A 15,075-nucleotide genomic window follows, 5' to 3' on the forward strand; every position below is an offset into this window, starting at 1 on the left:
GCTGGGAAATTGACAAAATGTCTAGCCCCATGTCAGATTTCAAAATTGAATGTAAAAAAATCTGTTTGCTCTTTTGAGAAATGGATTTCAGTGCAGAATTCTGCTGGAGTAGCACTATTAACTGATGTGTTTGGAAAAAACATGTTTTCCGATGACAGGATCCCTTTAAGGTGGCCATAGACACACAGATCCTATCGTACGAATTGATGATTCGTACGATTTTCGGATCGTGTGTGGCCTGTGCCGACATCTTTCGTCCGGCGGAGATCGGTCGTTTGGTCGATCGGTCAGGTTTGATTTTGACCCGACCGATCCCGCCGGAGCCCTTGGCACATTGTAATCTAATCAGATTACCCCCGATATAGCCATGCCTGTTAATGGCATATCGGAGAATGATCCGCTTGTTTGGCGATGTTGCCAAACGAGCGGATCTTTGCGTCTATGGCCACCTTTACACGGATGATAGCTGACGAATGGTCTGAACCAGACAAGCGAAACACTGTTCCGCAGAAATTCCACTCTAAATATCCAGCAACTGACAAACACAAGCATTTTGGGGATAAATCTCCAAAAATTAATTTCGCAATAGTGCGTTTATCTAGAAATACTATGCTGCCATCAGAGGATGCCGGCTCTTTCTGTGACCCCATGGACAAAAAGATGGAGTCAGCACTCAAAAGGGATTTTATTCACTCAGCGGCCATTTTACGCGAGCATCAGCTTCCATCAGTGTGGCACACACGGCACGTTTTTGGTGCCAGGAACTAAAGAAATTTCTTAACAAACACTTGTCACACTAGCTCTCATTTCTGAGCGATGTTTCCCTTGAGATAATCCGATTAGCCACCAGAGATTCAGCAGCGGCTGTAACGGCTAGACAGGCGCTTTGGTTAAGTCAATAGTCAGGTGATGCAGCTTCCAAACACCGATTAGTGTCACTTAAATTTGAGGGTTCACAGTTCGGTCCAGAACTCAAACAGATCATTGCAGAAGTGACAGGTGGGAAAGGAGCGTTCCTTCGCCAGGGTAAGAGAAGACGCAAAGAAGAGCATAAGCGTAATTATCACCATAGATCCTACTCCAGGCACAATCCTTCAACAAAACTGTCAGTGCAGCATCTCGCCCTCTTTTTGGTGTGGGTGCCGGTTGCTGCCGTTCCTTAGTGAGATAGGGAGTCAGTTCTGTGTTTTCTGTCTCCATTTACAGACTTTACAACCAACTGAGGGTAGAAGGAGACACAGGAAGAGGAGGAGCTTAACTGTTTGTCCAGCTTCCAGAGAGGAGAACTTAACCCCAGATGTCCTGCACTGACAGTACGGGCCTATGCAAAAGATATTTACCAGGTAAGTAAATCTCCTTTTATTCACCAGCCAAAAAATGTAATGTATAAAGGCTGGAGTGACTGGATGTGTAACATAATAGCCAGAACACTACTTCCTGCTTTTCAGCTCTCTTGCTTTCCACTGATTCGTTTCCAGGCAGTAACCGATCAGAGACCCAGTTTTTATTTTTACACTGAACTGTTCCTTTAAGAGGCCACTGCTTTGTCCGTCATATTTTAGGGGGTTGCAGGGTGTGCCAGTTACATAAAAAGAGGTGTGTTTGTTACTGGGCATGGGTGTGGCTACATAGTAGGCATGGCTAATATACTGACCACCACAGTATGCATGCCAGTGAATTATTTCTCTCTTTTTCCGATGTTGGAAAATTTAATTTTATTATATATATATATATATATATATATATATATATATATTTTATTATATACGGTTAAATGTATATATATCCACACTCAGATTCATGCCCCTCCTTCAGTAGTCAGTACTGTTCTAAGTTGCCCAGGGCCACCATCAGAAATCACGGGGCCCGGAACAACAACATTTTCTGGAGATCCAGGAGTTTAATAAAATAAAAACACATTGGTGTTCAGTGGAACTTCCCTTGGGCTCCTTTTGTGGCTTTGGCTTTTTTCTTTTTCAGCCAGGAGGAGGGGGGTTAATGGTGTAGTTGTTTGGGTTGGTACCACAGAAAGGAGGAGGGGGTCGAGGGGGTAATGGTGCAGTTCCAGAGGGGTCTCTTGAAGGTTGCCAGAATTTTTACAAGGGTGTAAATTATCTGTGTGCATCACACTGGACATGTAAACCCTTGTACATAGAGTGCATATACGTATCGGGCATGCTCGGGAATATGCCACACTGTGATTGGACAGTTGCCTAGGCTGCCTGGGGAGGAGATCCTGAATTGAAAATAAGGTAGGGGTGCCTAATTGGGCTATAGTCTCCCTTATGCTAAGCTATTGTGAAACCAAACTTTCCTCTGTCCACCTAAGCTGTTGCCCAGTCAGGCTATCCTCCCTTATTCTAGGCCACTGTCTAACCAAGTTTCCTCCCCTGCCCACCTAATCTGTTGTCCATTCAGTTTCTCCACCCTTATTCTAGGCCATTGTCTAACCAAGTTTCCTCCCTTGCCCACCTAAGCCATTGCCCAGTCAGTTTCTCCCCCCTTATTCTAGGCCACTGTCTAACCAAGTTTCCTCCCTTGCTCACCTAATCTGTTGTCCAGTCAGTTTCTCCACCTTTATTGTAGGTCACTGTCTAACCAAGTTTCCTCCCTTGCTCACCTTATTTGTTGCCCACTCAGGCTCTCTCCTTCCTTATCCTAGTTCACTGTCTAACCAGCTTCTCCTTTTCTTTGTGATCCTGGGCTATTGCCCAATGAGGGTCTCCTCTCCAGGCAACTTACTCTTAGGAGGCTAAGGGACCAGCATTGAACAAAGGCCTAGGATAAGGAAGAACAGTCTGATTGGGCAAGAACATAGGGGTGTACGGGACAGTGGCCAAGGATAAGAGCCTGACTGGGCAATAACTTAGGAGGGTATGGGACCAGGGTTGGACAATTGGCTAATATAAGAGAAGAAAACCTGATTAGGCTCACTCATAACTGATTCCAGTACAAACAAAATGTAACAAAATAACCGCCTTTTGCACAAATTCTGCATGTAGAGAGACATGATGTCTGGTGAGTTTAATAGAGTGACCTCTAATACATCTTCTAGACAAAAGGAGCCCCCCTATAAGATATATTGGATCTAACTGTCAGTGAATATCTGACACCCAACTGCTGCATGAAGAGGGAATGAAGAGAAACAGATGCTGAGAGAGGAATAGTGAAGATAAACTTGATTATTTCAGAAACAATGCAGAATATTTAATTGATTGTATTTAGAAAGTTTGTTATTTCAGTACGAGGAAGCTAATATTACATTTTCATTCATGCAATAGTTCCCCTTTAATGTGGCAAATGTTTATGGTTGTATTTAACTATGCCAGCTCCATTTGGGATCTAGTTAGGCTATTTGGTGGGTGCCAGTGGCACTGCACATGCTCAGTGTGCTCTGAGCTCAAAGTGAGGCTATCAAAGAAACTGATACTAAAGTGCTGCCATGTGGCTTGTAATGTGACTATTATTACATATTGAAGATGGGGGCATTTTTAGGGGAACATATGTTCTCTGCTATAGAGCCTAAACCACAGCATCCCATGGCCACACTAATTCATAGTTGAGCTGTACTTGTCCTTTAAAGTTAAAGCCGATGTTTAAACTGATGACATTTTATTTCAAGTTTTGCACTTCAGAAACTTGCACGGCCCCACCGCTGACTTCAAACCAACCATATAAACCGCGCCCCCTAAACCACATAAGGGGCCGAATAGGACGGATAATCCCGCTTGTGTTCATGTGGAAGAGAGCGGTCGACATGTTGAGAGTCTATAAAGTGATTGTTTTTTTTAAAAAAGAAGGTTAATCTACATTAGAAGCTGTTACACACACATCTGTGACCCCATTACAGATCAATCAACTTGTCCTTAGTTTCTTTTGTTAGTAAGTAAAATAAGGCAGCGCCAGAATGTGCCATTGTAGCGGGAGGAGCTGCCGAGAGATTGTTTCTTTCCTTCATGTACTTTAGGAACCTGCTGAGCTTCCTTCTACCATCTCCCAATTACCCCACTACTGTCCAGGAATAGAATTAAAAAGATCAGGTCACCATCATGCTTGAGTTGGGTGTCACATGATCAGGCACTGTTCCCCATTGGCACTTCCTGGACTGGCCAAATTTACTCCATCAAGGTCAAAGTTCATGCCTGGAGGCTGAGGACAAACGAGAGAAACGGTAACTAATAATTATTATTATTATTAATAATAGCACGTCTTGTGGTCAGTCAAGCAATATATATATATATGAATAAAGGCTATAAATAACTCTCCCAGTGGCCCCCACATCACCTCCTCCACTACTTGTATTATAAGGGATAATGTACCCCCTACTGTAAATTATAAGGATATTAGAAGTCACTGATGGATTGTTCTGTGACCATATAAAGGCACAAGGCTGCAGGCTGAGTTATACAGGGAACTCTGAGTATCACTCATGTATTATAAGGGATAATGTACCCCCTACTGTAAATGATAAGGATATTAGAAGTCACTGAGGGGTTGTTCTGTGACCATATAAAGGCACAAGGCTGCAGGCTGAGTTATACAGGGAACTCTGAGTATCACTCATGTATTATAAGGGATAATGTACCCCCTACTGTAAATGATAAGGATATTAATAAGTGATCTTACATTTATGCCTAAATCGCTATCAGTCTATATTTTGTTTTGTAAAGATAATTTCCAAAGATGATTCCCAAGCAGCAAATTCCCATGCAGGAACTGACTTTACAGCCCTCTTCGCTAATAAACCCCCTCTCCCCGAGCATCTGCTATTCCTTATAGTGGTTATTATAAACAGGGTGCTGTGTTTCTGGCAGGAGACCCAGATCCAAAACTGGTCACACGGGGTAAGTCTCAGTAACACAGGCCTCAAATAGAAAACATTTAAATGAGATGGTAGTGGGGGGGGGGGAGAGGGCAGGCTGTGCTTAAAAGGAAAACATGGAGGAGACAGGAGTTGGAAATCATTCCCTGCTGAGGAGTGCAGAGCAGCACAGAACCGTCGGATCTAGTTTCCCCCACACAGACAACTGGCTTCATGCCGCCTCTGCAATGGGGTATCAGGGGAAGTACCTGCAAATAGAATCTCTAGAGTTTCTAAAAGAGGAGCAGATTTACCCCCAGCTCAGTCACCCACAGCAAACAGGCACTCGATACCAATATGGCAGCAGAGCTGAACAGCTGAACGCTCACTACTGACTCACTGGCAGGCTCCCTGCATCTACGTGAGACTGAACATCTCATTTTCCCCTCGGTATAAAAAAATATATCCATTTACCCCTCTAGGAACTTCACTGTGACCCCAATTATCTCCCCACCCTATAAGCACAGTGATTCCAATTATCTCCCCACCCTATAAGGACAGTGATTCCAATTATCTCCCCACCCGATAAGGACAGTGACCCCAATTATCTCCCCACCCAATAAAGACAGTGACCCCAATTATCTCCCCACCCTATAAGGACAGTGATCCAATTATCTCCCCACCCTATAAGGACAGTGATTCCAATTATCTCCCCACCCGATAAGGACAGTGACCCCAATTATCTCCCCACCCAATAAAGACAGTGACCCCAATTATCTCCCCACCCTATAAGGACAGTGATCCAATTATCTCCCCACCCTATAAGGACAGTAATTCCAGTTATCTCCTCACCCTATAAGGACAGTGATCCAATTATCTCCCCACCCTATAAGGACAGTAATTCCAATTATCTCCCCACCCTATAAGGACAGTAATTCCCATTATCTCCCCACCCTATAAGGACAGTGACCCCAATTATCTCCCCACCCTATAAGGACAGTAATTCCAGTTATCTCCTCACCCTATAAGGACAGTGATTCCAATTATCTCCCCACCCTATAAGGACAGTGACCCCAATTATCTCCCCACCCTATAAGGACAGTAATTCCAATTATCTCCCACCCTTTAAAGAAGCAATACTTCCCTCTAGATTAGTGATGGACCCCCCAGGTGGCCCTGGAGCAGTTAGAGTAGATAGGGACATGGTCCCATCATTCCTTTTATTTTTGGGAAGTATTCAAATGTGCTCATGTTCTCATTACTTTCGACCCCTTACATTTCCCTCTATTGTTTAATTTCAAAGCTGGTAAATATCTCAAGTACTTACAGAATCTCCTGCGAGTTCTTTAGGCGGGTGCCCTAGTTCTTGGAGCTGAAAAGAAAGACAACATACATCCTTAGCTGAACAGGTTTTGCACTTCTCCTGAAGGAATACATTATAAATGTATTTGGAACAGAGAAAACAGGGCCCCGGACTTTGAAAAAACAAGTGCAGTGATATTTCACAAGGAGCAGAGTTTGGGCAAATCAAGGGGAGGAGCAGTGTCGGACTGGCCCGGCGGGATACTGCGAAAAAACCCAGTGGGCCACGACCCTTAATGGGCCCCCTGCAGAACCAGTCCCCTCTCCTTATCAGATTCAAAGAAAAAAAAATGTTTAGCCGCTGCGCAGCACATCGCCATCTGCGCATGCTCCTATTCACTGAGGAGCGTTGAGCAGCGCCTGGGGGCACATCACAGGAGGGGGCCCTGGACAGTAGTCCCGGTGGGCCCCGGCCTCCCAGTCTGACCCTGGGGAGGAGTGAGCTGATCAGAACCTTGACCGTTGAATATGGGCAATACAGGATTAGGGGAACCATCGGAAACCTTGCCCCCTACAGAAAAAGAGAATAATGACACAGTGTCCATAACATATAACTTTGCTGCAGCTTACTGGTATGTACTGGTATGCGCGGGGATATGCTGGTAGGTGCTGGAATGCACTGGGATGCGCCAGTATGCACTGGGATGTGCTGGTATCCACTGGGATGCACTGCTATGTGCTGGGATGTAGTGGGATGCACTGGGATGAAAAGGTATTAGTGACAGAAAGATTGAAGCTGCAGATCTATAACCAGACCTACATCTTTTCCAGTTTACTGTCCAGGTTCTGGGATGCACTGGTATGTGCTGTGATGTTTTGGAATGCACTGGGATGCGCTGGTATGTGCTGGGATGAAAAGGCATTAGTGACAGAAAGATGGAGGCTGCAGATCTATAACCAGACTCACATTGTTTTCAGTTTACTTTCCAGGTTCTGGGATGCGCCAGGATGCACTGGTATGTGCTGTGCTGGAAATAACTGGTATGTGCTGGGATGTACTGGGATGAAAAGGCATTAGTGACAGAAAGATGGAGGCTGCAGATCTATAACCAGACCTACGTCGCCTTCAGTTTACTTTCAGGATGAAATAAATCCTGGATGAAAGAAATGTTCCGTAAACAGCAGATGCTTGGGCCCTCAATATTTTGGGTGGAATGTTAAAGGGATTCTGTCTTGATTTTTATGAGGTTGTTTTATGTCTAAATGACACTGTTTACACTGCAAATAATTCACTGTACAATATAAAATGTCATTCCTGAACCAGCAAGTGTATTTAGTTGTAATATTGGTGTGTAGGGGCATCTCAGGTCATTTTGCCTGGTCATGTGATTTCAGAACTTTAGGATGGAACTGCTTTCTGGCAGGCTGTTGTTTCTCCTACTCAATGTAACTGAATGTGTCTCAGTGGGACCTGGATTTTACTATTGAGTGTTGTTCTTAGATCTACCAGGCAGCTGTTATCTTGTGTTAGGGAGCTGTTATCTGGTTACCTTCCCATTGTTCTTTTGTTTGGCTGCTGGGGGGAAAGGGAGGGGGGTGATATCACTCCAACTTGCAGTACAGCAGTAAAGAGTGACTGAAGTTTATCAGAGCAAAGTCACATGACTGGGGGCAGCTGGGAAACTGACAATATGTCTAGCCCCATGCCAGATATCAAAATTAAATTTAAAAAAATCTGTTTGCTCTTTTGAGAAACACACACAAATCTCTCACACACCTGCTGCATCAGATCCATCACAGCCTCAAATCGTGCTGCCTCGCTGTTGCCAGGCTGCTCCAACTCAAACTGCTGACAAATCTTCCCCATGAGGTTGTGCTGCTCCTTATATTTGTTGTATTCCTCAACTGGCAGTGAGTCCCGGTGAGTCCTCAGCCACTCTGGGTACTGGGAAACAGCATAGGAAAGTCAGTGCAGTTCATTAACTTATTCTGGGCAAAAGAAAATTGGGACATGGGAAGTAATCTGCTGCAGCCAATCAAATTATTGCACTTGTTATTCTTGGAGCTGCCTACACTAAGCTAATCACTGACTGAGTGCCATGGGCTACTGACAACATGCTTTGTGAGTCCCTGTGCTTGATCAGTTGGTGACCTGATGCAAATTGCTACATGGCCCTAAATTCACAATTATAATTAGCATATTCATCCCAAATAGTTAAAAAGTCTGGCCTTCAGACTGGGCCCCTTAGATCATAACAAGTTTACAGATATATAGAAACATTGGGGTGTCACCCTGCTATAGTTCCAGGGGTACCCAGGGCATAAATAAGCACTCACCCCAAATCTCCCCCTAACTGACCTTCAGACTGGGCCCCCTTAGCTCATAACAAGGTTACAGATATATAGAAACATTGGGGTAACACCTTTTCTGTGATCTCTTTGAGGGACGGATACAAAACTTCCTTGGAGAGGAGATTCTGCATAATGTTCTGCATGAGAGGCAGGATATTCCCATCCCCGTCTGCGTCGTTCATACCCAGACCCTCCATTGCTTTGGCCAACTCCTCCTCAGACGGACTAGAGCTCTGTGCAGGAGAGAAGTGTTAGTCCACTCCGGAAAACTGGGAAAGACTGGAAAAGATGGCTGTGGCTTGACAGTTGAGGTTTTTTATATAAATGCGCTGGCTCATGATAAAAAGCAGTGGGAGTGCCTTACAACATGACACCCCCCAGTATTCTCTTTCCTTCAATAGGAAAAGGAATTAAAGGTCTGTTTAATAACCTCTTTGCGACTGCCACAAAAAACCCTCCCATTTTGCCATTGTTTCTCACCTGCAAATCATCTGCATTCTTGGCCAGACCAGAGAGAGTCTCTTTCAGGCAGGAAGTAAACTCTTGCTGTGAGGTCTCGTCACTTCCTGTTGGCAAAAGGAGGCAGCCATGTTGTTTTGTATGAAATATTTTCCTTGTTTATTCTAGAATAAAATGTTTATGCTATCCACAATCATTTTCAAGAGGCCTCCTATGAAAAAAAAACTCCAGATGACTAGACAATTTTCACGATCAGCATCTTATCGATTAGTGGAGGGCAAATAAAGTAGACATTTTAAATATTTTTATTGACATTTTTGAATGGCGGGCTGAGATTGGCTTTGCACCTTCTGAGGCATCTATTACTTTCTCCATCTTACCAACTTTGCCTGCAGCCTCGGAGAGTTTCTGGAACTGTTCCACCAAGTGAGGTTCCTCCTCAGCCAGGTCCTTCATGGCCTTCTCAAACTGCTGTGCCGCCAGCTCACTGCTGAACAACTCCTGGAAGAACTCGTCTTGGGATGTGAAGAGAGCGTCCTGTTTGGGACAGAGATGAGATTACCAGATGGAGATCTGTTTCTTTGTTAAGGAACAGTCTCTGACTGAAGAACATTAGACAGAGCTCACTCACTTTGGCAGCATCTCCAGGAGGTTTCTCAGCCTCAGGAGCTTTTGTATCTGTGTTTGAGGCTTGGGGAGGTTGGTTAGTCGTCTCAAAATCATCAAGTGCACCTTATAACAAACATAAATAATACTTGGAACACAGAACATTTTGTTCTTTAACACTTTTAACACCGTAACCTCGTAATCGGAATGATTCAAATCTCCAAGAGGCTCATAGTGTGTCCAGAGAAAGACCTCAGAGCAAAGGAAAAATGATGGAAAGCTCAATTACATACTGCTATCTCTCAACTGTGTGTAAATATTATAGGGAGAGATGGCGCCTATAGTAACAGTGGGATAATAGTCTCTGGGAAGGGAGTGTGACTGTGGGATAGCAGGTATAGTAGGGAGAGATGGTGCCTATAGTAACAGTGGATAATAGTCTCTGGGAAGGGAGTGTGACTGTGGGATAGCAGGTATAGTAGGGAGAGATGGTGTCTATAGTAACAGTGGATAATAGTCTCTGGGAAGGGAGTGTGACTGTGGGATAGCAGGTATAGTAGGGGAGAGATGGTGTCTATAGTAACAGTGGGATAATAGTCTCTGGGAAGGGAGTGTGACTGTGGGATAGCAGGTATAGTAGGGAGAGATGGTGTCTTATAGTAACATGGGATAATAGTCTCTTGGAAGGGAGTGTGACTGTGGATAGCAGGTATAGTAGGGAGAGATGGTGCTATAGTAACAGTGGATAATAGTCTCTGGGAAGGGAGTGTGACTGTGGTGATAGCAGGTATAGTAGGGAGAGATGGGTGCCTATAGAACAGGGATAATAGTCTCTGGGAAGGGAGTGTGACTGTGGTTAGCAGGTATAGTAGGGAGAGATGGTGTCTATAGTTAACCAGTGGGATAATAGGTCTCTGGGAAGGGGAGTGTGGCTGTGGGGATAGCAGGTTATAGTAGGGAGAGATGGTGCCTATAGTAACAGTGGTGTAATAGTCTCTGGAAGGAGTGTGACTGTGGGATAGCAGGTATAGTAGGGAGAGATGGTGTCTATAGTAACAGTGGTAATAGTCCTCTGGGAAGGGAGTGTGACTGTGGGATAGCAGGTATAGTAGGGAGAGATGGTGCCTATAGTAACAATGGGATAATAGTCTCTGGGAAGGGAGTGTGACTGTGGGATAGCAGGTATAGTAGGGAGAGATGGTGCCTATAGTAACAGTGGGATAATAGTCTCTGGGAAGGGAGTGTGACTGTGTGATAGCAGGTATAGTAGGGAGAGATGGTGTCTATAGTAACAGTGGATAATAGTCTCTGGGAAGGGAGTGTGGCTGTGGGGATAGCAGGTATAGTAGGGAGAGATGGTGCCTATAGTAACAGTGGGATAATAGTCTCTGGGAAGGGAGTGTGACTGTGGGATAGCAGGTATAGTAGGGAGAGATGGTGTATATAGTTAAGTGGATAATAGTCTCTGGAAGGACGTTTGTGACTGTGGGGTATGCCCAGGTACTATGTAGGCTCGAGAGATTGGTGTCTATAGTAAACGTGGATAATAGTCTCTGGGGCGGGAGTGTGACTGTGGGGATAGCAGGTATAGTAGGGAGAGATGGTGTCTATAGTAACAGTGGATACTATAGTCTCTGGGAAGGGAGTGTGACTGTGGGATAGGCGGCTATGAGGCCTGTAGTGAGAGATGCTCGTGCTATAAGGTATAACAGTGTATATTATAGTCTCTGGGAAGGGAGTGTGACTATGGGATATTGCAGGTATAAGTAAGCGGAGGAGATGTGCCTATAGTAACAGTGGATAATAGTCTCTGGAGGGTAGTGTGACCGTGGAAGCAGGTATAGTAGTAGAGTGTGCTATTAGTAATCAATAGTCTCTGGGAAGGGAGTGTGACTGTGGGATAGCAGGTTATATGTAGTAAGGATGGTGTTCATAGTAACAGTGGAATAATAGTCTCTGGGAGGGAGTGTGACTGTGGGATAGCAGGTATTATGTAGGGAGAGAACTGGTGGGCTCTATAGTAACAGTGGATAATAGTCTCTGGGAAGGGATGTGTGACTGTGGATAGCAGGTATAGTAGGCGATGGAGATGTGCTAGTTGGTGGTAATCAGTGTATAATAGTCTCTGGCGAATGGGAGTGTGTACTATGGTGATAGCAGTAGGGGTAGAGATGGTGGAGCAGTGGATAATAGCTGGGAAACCTATAGTAATCTCTACAGTGGAAGGGAGCGGGTGTGACGTTGGAATGGTCCAGAGTGTGGCAGGTAAGTAGGTGAGAGAAGGGATGAGCAGTGGTAGTCTCTATGTAGTAACAGCATGGTGATACAATAGTCAGTAAGTTGTGACTATAATGAGTAATGTAGGGAGAGAGGAGTAATTCTAGTCTCTGGAAGGGAGTTGTGATGTGAGGTAGTCTACGGTATAGTAGGGCGAGATATGGGCAGGTGGGTATCTCTATGGGTGCTATAGTAACAGTGGATAATAGTCTCTGGAAGGAGTGTGACTGTGGATAGCAGGTATAGTAGGGAGAGATGGTGCCTATAGTAACAGTGTATAATAGTCTCTGGGAAGGGGAGTGTGACTATGGGGATAGCAGGTATAGTAGGGAGAGATGGTGCCTATAGTAACAGTGGATAATAGTCTCTGGGAAGGGAGTGTGACTGTGGATAGCAGGTATAGTAGGGAGAGATGGTGCCTATAGTAACAGTGAATAATAGTCTCTGGGAAGGGAGTGTGACTGTGGGATAGCAGGTATAGTAGGGAGAGATGGTGTCTATAGTAACAGTGGATAATAGTCTCTGGGAAGGGAGTGTGACTGTGGGATAGCAGGTATAGTAGGGAGAGATGGTGTCTATAGTAACAGTGGATAATAGTCTCTGGGAAGGGAGTGTGACTATGGGATAGCAGGTATAGTAGGGAGAGATGGTGCCTATAGTAACAGTGGATAATAGTCTCTGGGAAGGGAGTGTGACTGTGGGATAGCAGGTATAGTAGGGAGAGATGGTGCCTATAGTAACAGTGGATAGTAGGTTACTAACAGTAACAGTTGATAACATTGCCCAAAGCTCAGGCTCAGTTGTACAACTTCCAGTAGTCACCCATAGGCAGAGGAGTTTGGGGCCTGCAGGCAGTGAAACAGTAGTAAATAAAACAGTAGTAAATATAAAACAGTAGTAAATATAAAACAGTAGTAAATAAATAAGACAATAGTAAAGAGACTATATATTATACAGTATTATATCCAGGCAGTTGTCTCTCAGCAGTGTCAGTACAATGACAGAGATGAGGGGAGGCCGGTCAGTAGGAGGAAGAGTCAGGACGTTCCCTGAGCCCCAGTGAGTAATTATTATTATATATAAGTTGTAATTATCTCACAGGAGCTGAGTGGAGCCAGAGGGGAGGGCGGGGCCAATAACACACGTGACATAAGAGCAAAGTGCAGTCGGTCCCTTCCAACAACAGGGGCAGCTGCTGACTCGATAGGCCCCGCTCCTTCCCAAGGGCACCGGTACAAAAAGGCAAAGTACGAGTCAGGGGAGGCAATGGAATTTGGACCCAGCAGGTGCCCGTTGTTACTACATGTCCCGCCCGCTCCTCACACACAAGGACAGCAGCCCTGTACCCGCGCCTTACGCCCCACAGCCCTTGTCTCACACCCGCGCCACTCTGTGCTCTTACTGTCCAGCAGCTCATCCAGCTCCTTGTCCTCTTCCCCGGCCCCAGCCATCGTTACTACTTCGTGCCAGCGGGCGGGCCTTTCAATGACAGCGCTACGCTCAGCCAATAAAGCGCCAGCGGTAAGTAAGGGCATCTGAAGCACCAATGGTCGCCGCCTTCTTTAAGGGCAAGCGTAAGACATAGGGAGGTGCTATGGGGAATCAACGTCAGGTGGGCGTTGTTGTGACGTAGATCAGAGGGGCGGGAAAGACGGGATAAATGACAGAGGGGAAAGGACTGGGGATAAATGACACACCTCCCAACTGTCCCTTTTTCAGAGGGACAGTCCCTCTTTTGACAGCTCAACCCGCGGTCCCTCATTTGTACTGGAAAGTCCCTCTTTTCTCTGCACTGAACAGCCAGAAAAAGAAACAAAGTTTCTCACTTAATTGGCTTTTAGCAGAGAGCCCAGAACAGCTAACAGGTGCAAATAAGATACTTTGTAACAATTTTGAGACACAAAAACACAGTTTAGATAAGGAGAAATATTTCCAAACTTTCATAACCTGCCAAATCTTGTAAAACAAACATGGTAATTAGGGGGTGTGGCCACAGAAAGGGGTGTGGTCAAAAATTGCTGCGCTACATGCGGAGAAAAATTTTTTGTCCCTCTTTTTACTTCCAAAATGTTGGGAGGTATGAAATGACAGAGGGGAAAGGACTGAGATAAATGACAGAGGGGGAAAGACTGGGGATAAATGGGGGGCAACCAAATAAGCAGATCTTATAGTGCATGGTCAGCTTTATCCTATATCACTTTGCAACTGGGGCAGACTATTAAACCATGTTTCCTGTGATTCCTGCTAAATGATCACTATTCTCATTCAATTATGGAGGACACAGAGGAAGGGGTTTTCTGCATTCTTCACTTTCTTTCTCCAACAAAAACCTAAACTGGAAGCCAAGCAACCTAAACTGGATGAAAACCGACGGTCAGCAATGCATATGTACAAACTGTCACTTTTGTTGATTGTTTGTCCATAACTCGGGCACCAATGTCAAAAAAACTTCTGTCAAAATCTATATTCAAAGTTCCATCGGCCATTAGTGACTGAGCTGCAGTTAAACACAAAATCTGGAGGCTCCTGAATATCCATGGAATTTGGCAGTGGCTGGGGAAGTCTAAGAAGAAGAAGAAACTATTTATTTTATAAAGTTCTATATACTCCTACATTTACAATTCTGAAGCTAAATACAAATAACACAGTCCACTCTAGCGTTCACAATGCCCTTAAAGGTCTAGCCTCCCTTTATTTCTATTGGACGTCCCCCTTGCTGTCTCCTCATTGTGCTACTCACCCTGTAGTAGGTCCGTACACTGTTTTCTGTATCAGTTGTAGTTACACTGCTGCTCCCACTAGCCCAAAGAAACCAGTGGGCAATTTGAATTTTTTTTTTTTGCACTTGATACAGAATGACCAGTTCCATTAAAATCCTGCAAATCCTCCCCTTATTCCGCAGGGTGCCCACTTTTTTTGCGGGTAACCCGCGGGTACCCGACCTCCTGCAGGACTCTAACCCGGTGGTTGCTGGCTGCAGAATGCCTGTAAGTTTGCCTGAGGACTACATGTTTTGGTTATTTTTATAAAATATATTTATGTAGACCTATTTAGACCTATTTTTCGGCACTGCCAAACATTTATTTCAAAGGATAGGGGTAATGGGGGATGTAAAGCTATGCTAATGGTATGTTTTTGTATGTCATTTTTGAAAATTGAAACTTCTTTTTTACAGCATCTTATCCCCCATGTCTCATGAATCTAGATTTAGGGGGTTATTTATTAAAATCTGAATTTTTCTCATGTTTTAAATAAAAAGGTGTCACCAAACTAGAATC

General features: G+C 44.7%; 2 protein-coding genes across 2 annotated transcripts in view; one reads left to right on the forward strand and one right to left on the reverse strand.

The window, feature by feature from the left end:
- Positions 1-3,595: 3,595 nt before the first annotated feature.
- On the reverse strand, positions 3,596-13,302 carry pex19.S (peroxisomal biogenesis factor 19 S homeolog). Its single transcript, NM_001095352.1, is given in 8 exon segments — positions 3,596-4,149; positions 6,129-6,173; positions 7,881-8,048; positions 8,527-8,688; positions 8,936-9,021; positions 9,295-9,451; positions 9,546-9,646; positions 13,200-13,302. Coding segments are annotated over 8 exon segments (852 nt in total). The 5' UTR covers positions 13,249-13,302; the 3' UTR covers positions 3,596-4,065.
- The window catches only part of cdc42se1.S (cdc42 small effector 1 S homeolog), a 34,468-nt gene continuing 32,580 nt past the window's right edge, over positions 13,188-15,075 (forward strand). Inside the window, exon 1 of the mRNA XM_018232032.2 lies at positions 13,188-13,318. The gene's annotated coding sequence lies outside the window, so the exon portion shown is untranslated. The remainder of the gene's footprint in view (positions 13,319-15,075) is intronic.

Source organism: Xenopus laevis, chromosome 8S (assembly GCF_017654675.1).
Source record: "Xenopus laevis strain J_2021 chromosome 8S, Xenopus_laevis_v10.1, whole genome shotgun sequence".
NCBI lineage: Eukaryota > Metazoa > Chordata > Amphibia > Anura > Pipidae > Xenopus > Xenopus laevis.